This window comes from Chanodichthys erythropterus, chromosome 11 (assembly GCF_024489055.1).
Source record: "Chanodichthys erythropterus isolate Z2021 chromosome 11, ASM2448905v1, whole genome shotgun sequence".
NCBI classification, from domain to species: domain Eukaryota; kingdom Metazoa; phylum Chordata; class Actinopteri; order Cypriniformes; family Xenocyprididae; genus Chanodichthys; species Chanodichthys erythropterus.
Genome location: NC_090231.1, coordinates 5,519,072 through 5,532,801, shown reverse-complemented (window position 1 = coordinate 5,532,801; position 13,730 = coordinate 5,519,072). Strand labels below are relative to the sequence as shown.

At 34.3% G+C, this 13,730-nt stretch overlaps 2 protein-coding genes across 3 annotated transcripts; both read right to left on the bottom strand.

The window, feature by feature from the left end:
* Positions 1–741: 741 nt before the first annotated feature.
* saa (serum amyloid A) lies at positions 742–1,521 on the bottom strand. 2 transcript variants are annotated; one of them, XM_067401101.1, is made up of 4 exons: positions 1,485–1,521; positions 1,278–1,375; positions 1,084–1,201; positions 742–933 (listed from the first exon to the last, which is right to left on the bottom strand). In XM_067401101.1, the coding sequence occupies exons 2-4, from the start codon at positions 1,363–1,365 to the stop codon at positions 795–797; spliced, it is 345 nt and encodes a 114-aa protein (XP_067257202.1). In that variant the 5' UTR covers positions 1,366–1,375; positions 1,485–1,521; the 3' UTR covers positions 742–794. The 2 variants fall into 2 exon arrangements, with proteins under 2 accessions (XP_067257202.1, XP_067257201.1); XM_067401100.1 differs by lacking the exon at positions 1,485–1,521 and having other exon boundaries at positions 1,278–1,477.
* Positions 1,522–6,369: 4,848 nt separating this feature from the next.
* Positions 6,370–12,531, bottom strand: fth1a (ferritin, heavy polypeptide 1a). Its single transcript, XM_067401099.1, has 5 exons — positions 12,301–12,531; positions 9,848–9,953; positions 9,531–9,677; positions 6,876–7,001; positions 6,370–6,787 (listed from the first exon to the last, which is right to left on the bottom strand). Exons 2-5 carry the CDS (start codon positions 9,947–9,949, stop codon positions 6,629–6,631), a joined length of 534 nt encoding a protein of 177 aa, XP_067257200.1. The 5' UTR covers positions 9,950–9,953; positions 12,301–12,531; the 3' UTR covers positions 6,370–6,628.
* Positions 12,532–13,730: the final 1,199 nt, after the last annotated feature.

The window sequence follows — 13,730 nt, the reverse complement described above, 5'->3', positions numbered from 1 at the left end:
TTCCAAACTGATGTGGCAGATTCCGTTAGTAAAATCTGACTATTTTGATCAGCTATTTCTAGAAAAGACTGTTTATATTGTGTTAAAATGCTGCAAAAGACCAATATTTACTTCAAACAAAACAATCTGAGATGAAACATTTGACTGAATATTAATTAAAATCTAATTCGTAATAAATATTGCGTAATAAATCTTCATAGTGAGATGTGCACTACAAAATGAATCCATAACTAATAATAATTAAACACAAGGAAATGAAAATGCAGTATGGCAGAAATGCATTAGTTTTGTGGTGTAAAACATTTTTAGCTTATAAGTACATTTATTTAAAGCATAATAAAATGTATAAAGCATAATTTTATATAAATAAGGAATAAAATTGTAATCAAACAAATATTTAACATTGTAAATTAACTAAATATTCGTTGAGTTACTAAATATTATAAATACAACATTTTTAATATAAACCTTTCTGACTGATATTTCAAATGTGTGTGTGTGTGTGTACCTAACATTTTTTGGGGGAAAATTAGTATTTATGTCATATATATTATTGTTAAATGCAAATTTAAACCTCAACAATAATGAAAATAGACATACAAATGAGTAAGCTTAATTGTTTAATCAGAAACTAAAACATGATCAATCAAAATATGACATTAAAGACTACATTTGTATTGTCATAAATGCAGATTTAATTACTGATGATTGTCAAGATGTAAAAAGAGAGTGATGGTTTTATATTTGTCATGCAAACCCTGGTCCTGGAGGCAGATTTCAGACATTTCCTGTGTTCAGTAATGTTTGGGAAGGCCTCTGGGTCTGTAGTGGTTGGGGTCTCCACCGTTGCGCCCCCAGCGATTGGCCTCCCGGTCAGCTGCAGAATCAGAGTTGCCGTGGCGACTGAGACCCTGCAGGGCCTCTCTTCCATCACTGCACGCATCAGAAGTTCTATTAGTGATTTCATGGAATTTTCATGCAGTCAAACGTAAACATTAACATTCCAAAGTCATTTAAACAGTTTCAGCGCTCAAATCAAATCGGTCACAGTCAGCATGATTCTGTATCACTTTGGCGGCCCACCTGCCTCCCGGGCCACGTCTGGCAGCATCATAGTTCCCACGTGCATGGAAATACTTGTCCGAGTCCTTCCAGTTGGCCTTCCTCATATCCCGGTAGGTGCGAAACATGTCGTTTCCACCTACAAGAAACAGTGAAAATGTGTCAGATGTGCCTACAGTTTGCCTCAAGTTTAATAGGTGTAAAAAATAAGTGACCTCGGATGGCTTGTCCTGAGAAGCGGTACCGCTGCGCCTGAGCCTCGACCACCAAACCCAGCACCAGCATGGCAAGAATAAGCTTCATGATCACAGAACTGAACATATAAACAAATTTGGACAATCCCAAAGCAACTTAAAGAGATCTCCGATCGCTGTACACAGATAAGATTATAATGATATAGAGGTGCTTTAGTAGTCTCTTACCTTTTGGATCGCTCAGTTCAGTCACGTCAGGTCTTCATCCAGTTTGATCCATTTTATAAGCCTCGGATTGGGCTGGACTTGGATTTTCCTAACTGTGATTTGACAGATAGCATTAGGAAAATCTGACTATATTTTGCCTCTATTTCTGTAAAAGTCTGAATTAATGAAAAATGACTGTTTACATTATTAAGACATTACTTTAAACAAAACATTCTGAGATGAAACTCTCCAGACTTTGCAATCTTCGTGTAATCTGAGATATCCAATACAAAGTGAAACCATACTAATTTAAAATAATAATAAGTAATCAAACACACACTTTAAAAAATGCTGGGTTAAATATGGACAAAACCAGGGTTTGTTTTTTTTTACCCAGCCATTTTTTTCAACCAGTTTTGGATTTATTTTTTTAGCCAGCAATATATTAATATAGTAAAAGGCATGTTTTTGCTCACCCCCAAATAGGGGCAAATTTGTGGGGTATTTTAAGCTGAAACTTGACCAGACCAGAGACTTACATCTTGTGAAAGAGGGCATAATAGTGCCTTTTAACCCAACCTGCTGGGTTTGTCCATATTTTACCCAACTTGGGTTGTTTTTAACCCAGCATGTTTTAGAGTGCATGCAGTAGAAGAGTAGTATGGCAGAAAAGAAATAGTTTTGTGGTATAAAATTGTAATTTGTAATAAATATTGACACTACAAATTTTGTAATAGTTAGATGTACAATAAACCATAATATTTTTAATAATTAAACTTCACTATTTTCATTATTAATAATAATAATAATAATTAAACATGCAAAGGATGTGTAGTATGGCAGAAATTAATTAGTTTCTGTGGTATAAAATGGCATTTTTAGCTTATTAAAACGTGTATGTTTTAATATAAATAAATAATTTAATCAGTAAAATGTATAACATTGTAATTCAACTGAATATAAATATTATAGATACTATTTTTTTGTATAAACTTTTCTGATTGATGTTTAAAATTCATGATTCAGTTTCACTTCTCATGCTGCTGACATCTTTTCCAGCTCTCTCGGCTGCTGCAACAATAAAGGTTATTCAGAGAGAAGGAAATTCCAGATGTCTGCATGTACAGAAGTACATAAACCAGCCTACCTGTGTGTGTGTGTGTGTGTGTGTGTGTGTGTGTGTGTGTGTGTGTCTGTGAAAAATCTTCATTATGGTAATGTTAACCCACACATGGAGAAGTGGGATATGACCTGATAAGACCCTTTTATCAGACAATAAATCAATTATTAGCTAAAAAAAACTAATTCAGACTCTTAAACTCTGAGCATACAACAGCTCACTTAGTTTCCAGTTACCAAAAAAGATAGAAAATGAGAATCCATGACAAAGTACAGAAGTTAAATCAATAAATTTGTCAGTTTGTCATTCCAAACAAAAGTCAGATTTTATTAATTATTTACACTGCTGTTAAAATAAAAACTGGTTTTTGATGTTTCATAGTCTATTCTATCAAGGCTTCCTTTATTTGATCAAAAATGCAGTAAAAACAGTAATATTGTGAAATATTATTACAATTTAAAATGTGAAAATGTGACAATATTGTAAACTGTAATTTATTTCTGTGATCAAAGCTGAATTTTCAGCATCATTACTCCAGTCTTCAGTGTCACATGATCCTTCAGAAATCACTCTAATATGATGATTTGCTGCTCAAGAAACATTTATTATTGAAAATTATTTATATAATAATTTGTATAATAATAAACATTATTATCACAGTTGTGCTGTGCATATTATTTTTGTGGAAACTGTGATAAATTTATTTCAGGATTTTTTGATGAAAGAAAGTTTAAAAGAACAGCATTTATTTATTTATGAAATATAAATCATTTGTAACATTAGAAATGTATATACTGTTAATTTTTGACAATTTAATGCATGCTTGCTGAATAAAAGTATTAATTTCTTTCAAAAAAAAAAATTGAATGGTAATGAATTGATAAATCCCAATATAGACTTTTATAGTTCATATAGTTTAATCAACCAATATAGTTTAATCTGCTATTCCCTGCTGCATGGCCTTAAAAGCATGAGACATTAGCCTCTCTGTAAGAATGAAAGAAAAAAAAATAGATTTAATTGTATAACAAATCAGAGCTCACAATGACATGCAGTTTTTTTCAGCATACCAAAGTGTTCATCTTCTCAAGACAGGTTGTTTGGACCACCTCTTTCCCGTTTCACCACATACTAATGCTGACTTTCTCATAACTCTTTTGTTGACATCCTAAAAATATTATAAATGCATTATTCAGTCATGTTTAGTCTTGTACTTCATGTTCCCAGGGATCTTAGTCACTAAATGGGATTCATCATGTGATGAGCTTCTAATTCTGAATGAATAAACACTGACCAGGTCAAGCCAGAAACTGACAATTAAGCTCTAATGTTAACAATTAAGGTAATAATGCAATAAATTAGATTAACAATGGAAGCACACAATGAACTGAAACACAAGGTCTTTTTTCAGTTTTGGTCTGCAGAAACCACTCATGCCAATTTAATTTCTGTATCATTGACAGTTCACAGAAGAGGAAGTGTAAATCCTGAAATAGTTAGGTTATAAAACACCTGCTTCTTATGAAAAGAGAAGTGGGCTGTTTTAATTTCCTTCTCAACCACTGTTCCACTCAAACACTTTTGTTCTTTTGATGTGATGATGACTACAGATGTTAAGACACCAGATCTGGCTGAAATATTAACACTTTCATCACCGCTTCTTGACCGATCTTTGCTATCCATCTTATTCCTACGCCCCATGATGCTTTGTGTGAATTATGGGTGCAATTTCCGTGAAGTTGTAAACAATCAGTGAAAGGCTGGCTCTATGAATGCAATCATTAAAAACAAAAAAGTTGTACAATGAGATGACATTATTCTACTCACCGTTCAACCATCGAACATAAAATGGATATTTAAAAGTGAAAAAGCATCAACAAGGTACTGTCTTCAGACCATGAATAACCCCAAAAGTGTGATTCCTTCCAGCAATAACGGACAGGTTAATATCACTGTGATAATATACAGTGTTGGGGAAAGTTACTTTTAAAGCAATGCATTACAATATTGCGTTACTCCCTAAAAAAGTAAATAATTGCGTTAATAGTTACTTTTTATGAAAAGCAATGCGTTGCATTACATTTGCGTTACTTTTTCTTGTCTGGGCTTGCTTGTTTGTGTTTTAAAAACACCAAAAAAAGTAATATTTTTGGCAAATGTTAAGGCCCTTTCACACCAAAAGTGAAATGAATAAGCCTCAGGCTGAAGGAAATGCAAATTCACGCCTGTACATTAGAGGCATCAAACAAACTTCAGCTGTGCTGCCATTCTGTAGAACAGGATACACAAGAAGGAGGTTCAACACTCTTATCTCTAAATCTAATATAAAGTAATTCTTTCTTATTGGATTATATCACTGAAGGTCAGCAAGACTTTGGTTAATAAAGTGAGATTAAATACATAAAGTATATTTGTGTTATTTAATATAGTTAATAATTATTACAGGTTTGCATAAAATTCTGATTGCATTTCACTGTTTTTTTATTTTTTTATTCATTTTGAGAAATACTGAATGTTTTTGTGCAAGTGAGATGAGTAAATGCATGTTCACATTTAGTCTAAAACTACAATAACCATCATATTCACACAGCGCGCACAACACCTCTGCGCTTTATTTCTCTCAACATGAGGACAGGAGAGCTGTCAGTCAAAAAATGTGAAAATTTATTTATTATTTGAAAACGTAACAACCTAGATATTTTGTTGTAAATCGATAAAGTAATGCGTCACTTGAAAAAGTAATCTGATTACGTGACTCAAGTTACTTGTAATGCGTCACCCCCAACACTCATAATGTTTGAAAAATAAAACATGAAGGAAAAACTGACAGATAAGCTTTATTTGTAGCAAAACCTTATGATTGGCTTTTTGAATGGAACTTCCCAAAACCGGAAGTGCCACTCATTCACAGTAGGCTCGTCAGGAATAAGGTGGATATTGTAATAATAAACTCAAACAACATTGGATCAGATGGGTGTCTGGTTTCATTGGCATCAATGTAAGTCTACTCATACTGTATATACTTAAGACTGTGATGACTGTGGTCACATTTATCACTACAATCAACATTAAACACAATCAAACCTTAATCACTGTATTAGCCATGGCAAAGTAACAGTAAAGACATTTATGTTACAAAAGATTTCTACTGAACTGTCTATTCATCAAATAATCCTGAAGAATATATCATGGTTTTTCCACAAAAATATTGCACAGCACAATATTGATACAAATAAATGTTACTATATTAGAGTGATTTCTGAAGGATCATGTGACACTGAAGACTGGAGTAATGATGCTGAAAATTCAGCTTTGATCACAGGAATAAATTACATTAACATATTAAAATAGTATTGCTAATTAAGAAAACTTTTCTATTTCACATATTGCAGCTTTGGTGAACAGACATCTTTATACAACAAACAAAATCTTACCAATCCCAAACTTTTAAACAATAATGTATATGGAGCCCAAAATAACCGTGAAAAATTCATTTAAGCAGTTTCCGATTTTACCGATTAAGACATGGGACAAATAATTTTACCTGCTGTTAATTTTGTGGGGAAAATAAATCACTATATTTTTTATACCTCCTCCCCTCAGACTACAACTCAATATATATATTCAAATATGCAAGGAAAACTCCTTTAATTTCCCAAGATTAAGTACTTCTAAAACATACAAAATAAATCCCTACCAAAGTCAATCTTTGCATATTTCCATAATTAACCCCCATTAGAAGCTCAAATCAAAGCATGAAAACACTTAAATGAGTCACGAGTCAAGTTCAGATCCCAGAGGTTTCTGTTTTATTGGAGCATAATTTCATTGATGAATCACACAACACATGCAGAAAGGTCAAATTTTGAACTGCGATGGCTTATGAGAAGTGCAACAGCAAAGCATTATAGAGCAAAACAAGCTAAGGTTTTTCTGCTTAAATAACTGGACATACAGGTTGACCAGTCAGTCAGTTAAACAATAAAATATAAAGTTTGATGGCATGTAGGACATTAAACACTCATATAGCAAATGGACGGAGCCTTTAGCTGCTCTCCTTGCCAAGCGTGAGCTTGTCGAACATGTACTCGGCCATGCCGTTCTGGGGGGCGCCCATGCGGCGCAGGTTGGTCACCCAGTCGCCCAGTTCTTTGATGGACTTCACCTGCTCGTCCAAGTAGTGTGTCTCAATGAAATCGCACATCTGTAAGAAACAAGACGGGTGTGTTTGGAATAAGTTTGTTTGTGAATGAAGTCATCTAGCTGCACTGGTATGTGAGGTTCACACTCACGTGAGGGTCATTGTGCTGAGAGGCCAGCTTATGCAGCTCCAGGAGGGAGTGATTGACGCTCTTCTCCAGCTGCAGGGCACATTCCAGCGCTTCTACGCCACTTCCCCACTCGTCCTTTTCTGGTTTCTGTCATGCATAAACACAAAGGTTAAAAGTGGCATGAGCAAAATCTTGTATTACAGCACAAATAATGAGGTAACCTAGTGATAACATCACAATAACAGATCTTTTTTGATGTTAATTCATGTATTTAAAAGAAAGCAATGCATTTTTGTTTTAGGGCTGTCAAAATTAGCGTGTTAACACATGCAATACTTTAGTTTAACACGTTAAATTAACGCAGCATCCGTTTTTTTTCCATCATAGTTTGGCTAGCATTACATTATATGATCATGCTCTTATTCATACAAATGCTTTTAAGCTAGTCAAGCACCACAAGACAAATGAGAACGTGCTGTCTGTGAATGTCATGTCACACGACTCGTGTGCACAGAGAGACAAGCACCAGTATCGGGTTCTCTTTCGCACAACAATCAATAACACATAGAATTATGACAAAATGGCCGTTTTGTTGAGTATCCTCATAAGAGGAGTCTTAAATGAGTTAAATAACAGCTTAAATTAACTTAAAGAGTTGTGAGAAATAAGATGCTCATGTTCGGCAGCTCTTAAAGTGACAGCAGCCTAATAAACCATTTGCTGTGATGATCTCGGTCATTAATGTTAATCACAGAACAAAGGGAACAGAAAAATTGTAGCTTTAATAAAGATGAATCTATATTTAATTTAAAATTTATGCAGTGAAGACTGTAAAGTGTTTGATAACTTTATTCAATTATTAGACAGGCCACAAGTAAATATGACATTATAATGGGTTTATGTGAAGATTGTTTTAAGTTCACTTAAATTAAAAGTGGTTAAAAACTAATAAATGTTGAAATTGATAGCTTTCATTTATAAAGTAATAAAGTTTCATAGAGACATCAGTACAGTATTATTATCAGTGACACTGGCCTTCATTCATAAAAAGATGCCATTAAACATTAAAAATATACTGTCTTTAAGTTGTTTCGACATTAATTTGTAGTCTGTCAAATTGTCAAAAAATTAAAAACACTTGCTTTTAATCGCGACTAATTACAGTAAAAATGTGCTATTAATGATTTTTATTTTGAAATTGACTGCACTAATTTTTTTTTTTGCATAACCCAGAGAATTAAATACTTCATACCATTTCTTTTTCTTTTACTTATTTACTGGAACTTGATCGATGCAAATCTGTAATGCCTAAGATGTCCTTTAATACATTCTAAACTATTAGGGAGACAAATTATTGCTTTGATGGATGCACTGAAATATTTTTCTCAGCGCATACCTTACATTTTACAGTTGTATCCTTATCTGTAACACCGTGTCTACACCAGATGCGACAACAGCTAAAAGCTGTATACACTGAACTCGACAAGATGAAAGCACTTGGACTAGGTCAGAAACAGAACGGGGAATCAGTTTACAGTCGGGAATGTCACGTCGCGCCGCATCCAGTGTAAACAACATCACTGATTATAATGGGATCTATTGTCTTTTGTCGCGTCGCACTGAACGCGTCCGGTGTAAATTTGACGTGCATATTTTTGTGTTCAAGTGCTTTTTTCCTTTTAAAATAATTTCATGACACATCCCTTTTTCCTACAAAACCTATTTAGTTTGAATTCATTTTTAGTACATTTAAATACATATTTTGTGTTTTGTTATCTTAAACCCCAAAATGTCAGGTGGTGCAACTGTCCGAACAAACAAACAGACTAAGAAAACAATACTACAGCATCATTTTATAAATATCAGTAGTTTTAAAGTTGTTGAGATAATTGAAAAACGTTTGTCCAGCAATTTGCATGTTCCCAAATGTCAGGGTGGCACAACTGCAAACATGACTCTTTTATCATGAATTGATTAGGTAATAACAGTAAACATGAAAATCCAACTCATCCTTGTGGAAAAGGTTTGAAGATCTCAAATACTGGTGAAAACTGCTCATTTCAAGTATGGGTAGGTTGGTACACTTTTTATGTCAGGTGGTACAACTACAGTATATACATAAAACTATTTGGTTGTACCACCTGATATAAAAAGGCAAGATGTGAAATAATTTCACAAATAATGGATTTTAATTTTTTTTTTTTTTATTAAAATCTATTATTAATCTTTACATCCAATTAAGCTTTTTTTCATCTGATTAAATCAAAGAAATGAATGAACAGGTTAACTGATTAATCAAAACCGTTAATAAATTAAACATGCATTTAAAATGTGAAGTCAGATGCCAAGCCAACTTCCTAAAAACATTTAATGTGAACCAACCATTTTGCATTACCAATGAAACAGGTAAAATCACTCCTGCCCTCTTGCAACTCATGCAAATATCATAAATGTTATTGCAAAATCTGTATTGAGAGCATTTGTGGTTGGCCGTTATGCTTTTTAATCTCTCACGAAAACAAAGCGAAGCTCAAACATGCTTACCGTCAGTTGAAGTTTGGTCAGTGCCAGTTAAAGATAAGAGCCCCACCCTAACCCTCTCCTCTCTATCTCTGCGTCCTTGCCTTGTCCTGACAAACTGTAATGCTATCATGTGAACACACCAAATAAACGTACCTTCACGTCCTGCAGAAAGATCCTCCCTCCCCTCTGGTTCTGAAACTTCATCAGTTTCTCGGCATGTTCGCGCTCTTCGTGGGACTGATGGTGGAAAAACTTTGCAAAGTTGTGCAGAGCCTGATCATCTCGGTCAAAGTAGTACGACTGCATGAGAGAAATAAAACAATTAGGACAGATAGCGAATGAATCATTAACTAAACTTTCAAGCAAGGGTCATTCACATACTGAACTCAATGCTCCTTCCCATCACCCATTTATCTAGAACGCTACACTTTGCTTCCAAATGGTAAAGGGATGTTATAATGGATTCTTACCATAGAAAGGTAGACGTAGGACGCATACAGCTCCATGTTGATCTGACGGTTGATGGCGGCTTCGCAGGCCTCCTCGAAGTTCTGTCTCACCTGAGAGCTCATGTTTCTGTAAGAGAGGACACAGATTTGATTTTTATTGCGTGCCTCTGACATCCCCATAAATAATGAACGCATTGTAACCTCTCCGACATCAGCTTCTGCATTTCCATGCATCGTTGCTCACCGCAGACCCACTAATAGTAGTGTCTATTGTCTGTTCCAGACATGGCAGCAGGTGTTTACGCCACACAACTGTGTTTAATACATCCTCAGGACAGGTGGTGTTAATGTTCATTCGTTTGATACGAGGAAAAGCACATGATCGCATGACACTCATTTCATGGATCCCTTAGATAATTCTACTCAAGGTTTGGCCCGTTTGTCCAATCTCACCTACTCAAGCGATCTGGCCAATGTGCATCTCTAACCTATAATTAACTCAACTATAATTATGACATTGTTGAAAAGCGACATAAAAACAGCTCATGAATGCATGCTTCTGAAATGTGGCCTGGGGTAACCCCTAATACAACATTCTACATAACAAGATGATCTTGAAATCTGTTTACTAAATAAAGGACTATGAAAACCCCCCTTGTGACCTGGGAACATTAAACCAAACCTGTTGAACAACTTAAAATGATTTCTTGGTTAGCGTTTTGGATGGTGACAACACCAGTCCCCATCCACTTTCATTGTATTAAAAGAGCAGTGCCTATATTCCTCAAAAATAATTGATCATATGAGATTACATTTTAGACATGAAAAAAAGGTTTGACTATCGAAAACAGCTGTTAAAGGATTAGTTCACTTTCAAATAAATCCTGATAATTTACTCACCTCCATGTCATCCAAGATGTTCATGTCTCTTTCGTCAGTCGAAAAGAAATGAAGGTTTTTGATGAAAACATTCCAGGATTATTCTCCTTATAGTGGACTTCAATGGACTCCAAATGGTTGAAGGTCAAAATGAGTTTCAGTGCAGCTTCAAAGGGCTTTAAATGATACCAGACGAGGAATAAGAGTCTTATCTAGCAAAACCATTGGTCATTTTAAAAAAGAAAATACAACTGTATGCGCTTCTTACACCTTCCCTATTTTACTTACGGAACGAACATGGTGCCAGTTTCGTTTTTTTTTTTCCCCCGTAAGTTGAATAGGGAAGGCGTATGACATACAGCGCAAGCTTTTTGAAGAATACGAAAAGCAGAAGCACGTGCAAGATGATCATCTGTGTTTATAAAGCATATACAGTTGTATTTTTTTTTTTTTTAAATGACCAATCGTTTGGCTAGATAAGACCCTTATTCCTCGTCTGGTATCGTTTAAAGCTGCACTGAAACTCATTTTGACCTTCAACCATTTGGAGTCCATTGTAGTCCAGTATAAGGAGAATAATCCTGGAATGTTTTCATCAAAAACCTTCATTTCTTTTCGACTGATGAAAGACATGAACATCTTGGATGACATGGGGGTGAGTAAATTATCAGGAAAATTTTATTTGAAAGTGAACTAATCCTTTAAACACGCCAAAATGAACTAAAATTACAGCTGGTGTTAAAAGATATACAAACTCGTCAGTATTTACAACGATTTTTTTTTTACTGAACATAACAGCCTAACGTTACATAAAAATAGACAAAAGTAGTTTAAACAAAAATAGTAACAGAAACATCTAAATCCATAAATAATTAAACAAAAAAGGTCACCTTAGGACATAAACATAAGGTAACGTTAGATCGCGCGTTTTAAAATGTGGGTCACAGCTCCAGTCCCCATCCACTTTCATTGGTTGAGCGGCGTACCACTTTTCAAACAAATCGCTCAACATATGTTGAATATTTTTGTCTAAAACAATAAATAATTAAACATAAAGGGTCACCTTCAGGAAATAAACAGAAGGTAACGGTATTCACGAAGATCGCAGCGTTTTTAAAATTTGGATCCAGTCCCCATCCACTTTCATTGGGAAAACAGCGTCACCATTGTTCAAACTAATTGTTTAACGTAACTTAGGTTATTAAATATTTTTGGCGATTATAACAAAATACTGCAAATCCAGTCTTAACACATGCGATAACGAACGCAAAATGGTCGAAAAATTAATTCATTAAAGAAACATATGGACGCGGAGGCCATTTGAGGACTGTGAGGCCTTCACAAACATTACATTAATTTGAATTAACGACAGTTTGTCAGACGAAGCGAATTCCGTTTTATTTGATTCGAATCTTATTTTCCCTGCAGTACTAAATCGATCAACACAAACAAGCAAAATGGCGGCTTTGTGTATCGCTCGGTAGTGATGGATACAGCAATCTCTATACAAAGAGAGTTATTCATGCATCAAAATAAATATAAACAATGTGAACTGAATAAGTGAATAAAAATGATGATTCTGATAAAAGGCTTACCTTTTGGTTTTAATTGGTCTTTTTCGCAAAGATGGTCAACGACGCTGGTTCGAGTTTATTTATTTTTTAAAAGCAAGCGTCTTAAAACCAGTTTTTCGATTTTAATCGGAAACAAAATGACTGGAATCAAAGAAGATGATTGATGGAAAGACAGAAGTCGGTTGCCGTTCAAGCACTGTTGAAGCAGGTAACCTTCAGTCCGTCCTCGTGGCTGAAACGATAATGAGTTCATGCGCATGACGCAGAGGTATTTGTATCACGTACACCCATGACGCAATACGCACGACGCACGGGATCCACCCTGAGATTACCTAAAATGAAGTCAAGACGATTATGAAAAACTTACTTACATACATAAGGATACATACATAACAACAACAATACAAACTAATAAATAATATGATCTAAAACATATAAAATCCCTCAAAATTAAATTCCATAGAGATTCAAGGTACTACAAATTTGCTTTTTAAGATATTCCTATAATTGGTTTACAGAGTAAACACAATTAATAGCCTATTTTATTATTATTTAAAAAAAAAAAATTGAACTGCTTGCAAATAATGAAGGAAAAAAAAATTCTCTTTGTCCAAATGGCATGAGACTTTGTACGGTGGTTAACACTTTTAAGATCTACAAATAAAAAATAAATAAATAAATTGGAGTGATACCTTGTTTTTATGTTAGTGTCAAAAAGAAAAGTTACACATGGTCTTCGGGGTCTCCAGAGACCACAGGCAACAAAATATAATTTTGTAACAATATAATATATTTTTTAAAAACCAATGTAATTTTACTCTGTGTATTAATGTTTTTGCTCAACATCTGTGCAGTTTTTGGAGGATTTGTTTATATAAATAAATTTAAAAAATATTTTTTTAAAAATAGGTTTTTATGCATAAACAGCTTTTTGTGTAAAATTTACTTTATAAAAGACCCACATTTCTAACTTTCATTCATGGGGATAACATGGATAATTTGACACGGTTTAGTATAAGATTTTTGCCCATCTTTTGGAAAATGCAGTTTTAAATGTAAAAAAAAGATCACTTTTACCAGTAGATGGCTGCAGAGCTCCACTATGTGCTATTTGACTGACTGAAAGACATCTTTTCACAAGTTTTTTTCAGTTGGATTCATATCTAAATGTTATGAAATCACAATTCTAACAATAAAAATTACTTTGCTTTTTAAAAAATATATTATATTGTTACAAAATTACATTTTGTTGCCTGGGGTCTCCAGAGACCCTGAAGACCACGAGTGTAGCCCCCAAAAGAAGACCACACAAGAGTTAAAACAGTGAACTTTTTTCCCCAATAGGCCTACTTTTTATCTTCAATCCCTCCAACTTTAAGTTCAAATCAAAATTTAGCCTAGAATCTGATATCCAATATTATAAACAGGAGTCCAAAAGGGACTTTCTATAC

Coding starts and splice junctions, on each gene's coding strand:
- saa (XM_067401100.1), bottom strand. CDS start 1,383: ATGTTCAGTTCTGTGATCATGAAGCTTATTCTTGCCATGCTGGTGCTG. Junction 1,202..1,277: donor CTCAGGACAAGCCATCCGAG/GTCACTTATTTT, acceptor TGTTTCTTGTAG/GTGGAAACGACATGTTTCGC. Junction 934..1,083: donor AGACGTGGCCCGGGAGGCAG/GTGGGCCGCCAA, acceptor TGATGCGTGCAG/TGATGGAAGAGAGGCCCTGC.
- fth1a (XM_067401099.1), bottom strand. CDS start 9,949: ATGAGCTCTCAGGTGAGACAGAACTTCGAGGAGGCCTGCGAAGCCGCC. Junction 7,002..9,530: donor TCTTTCTGCAGGACGTGAAG/GTACGTTTATTT, acceptor TATGCATGACAG/AAACCAGAAAAGGACGAGTG. Junction 6,788..6,875: donor CTCAGCACAATGACCCTCAC/GTGAGTGTGAAC, acceptor TGTTTCTTACAG/ATGTGCGATTTCATTGAGAC.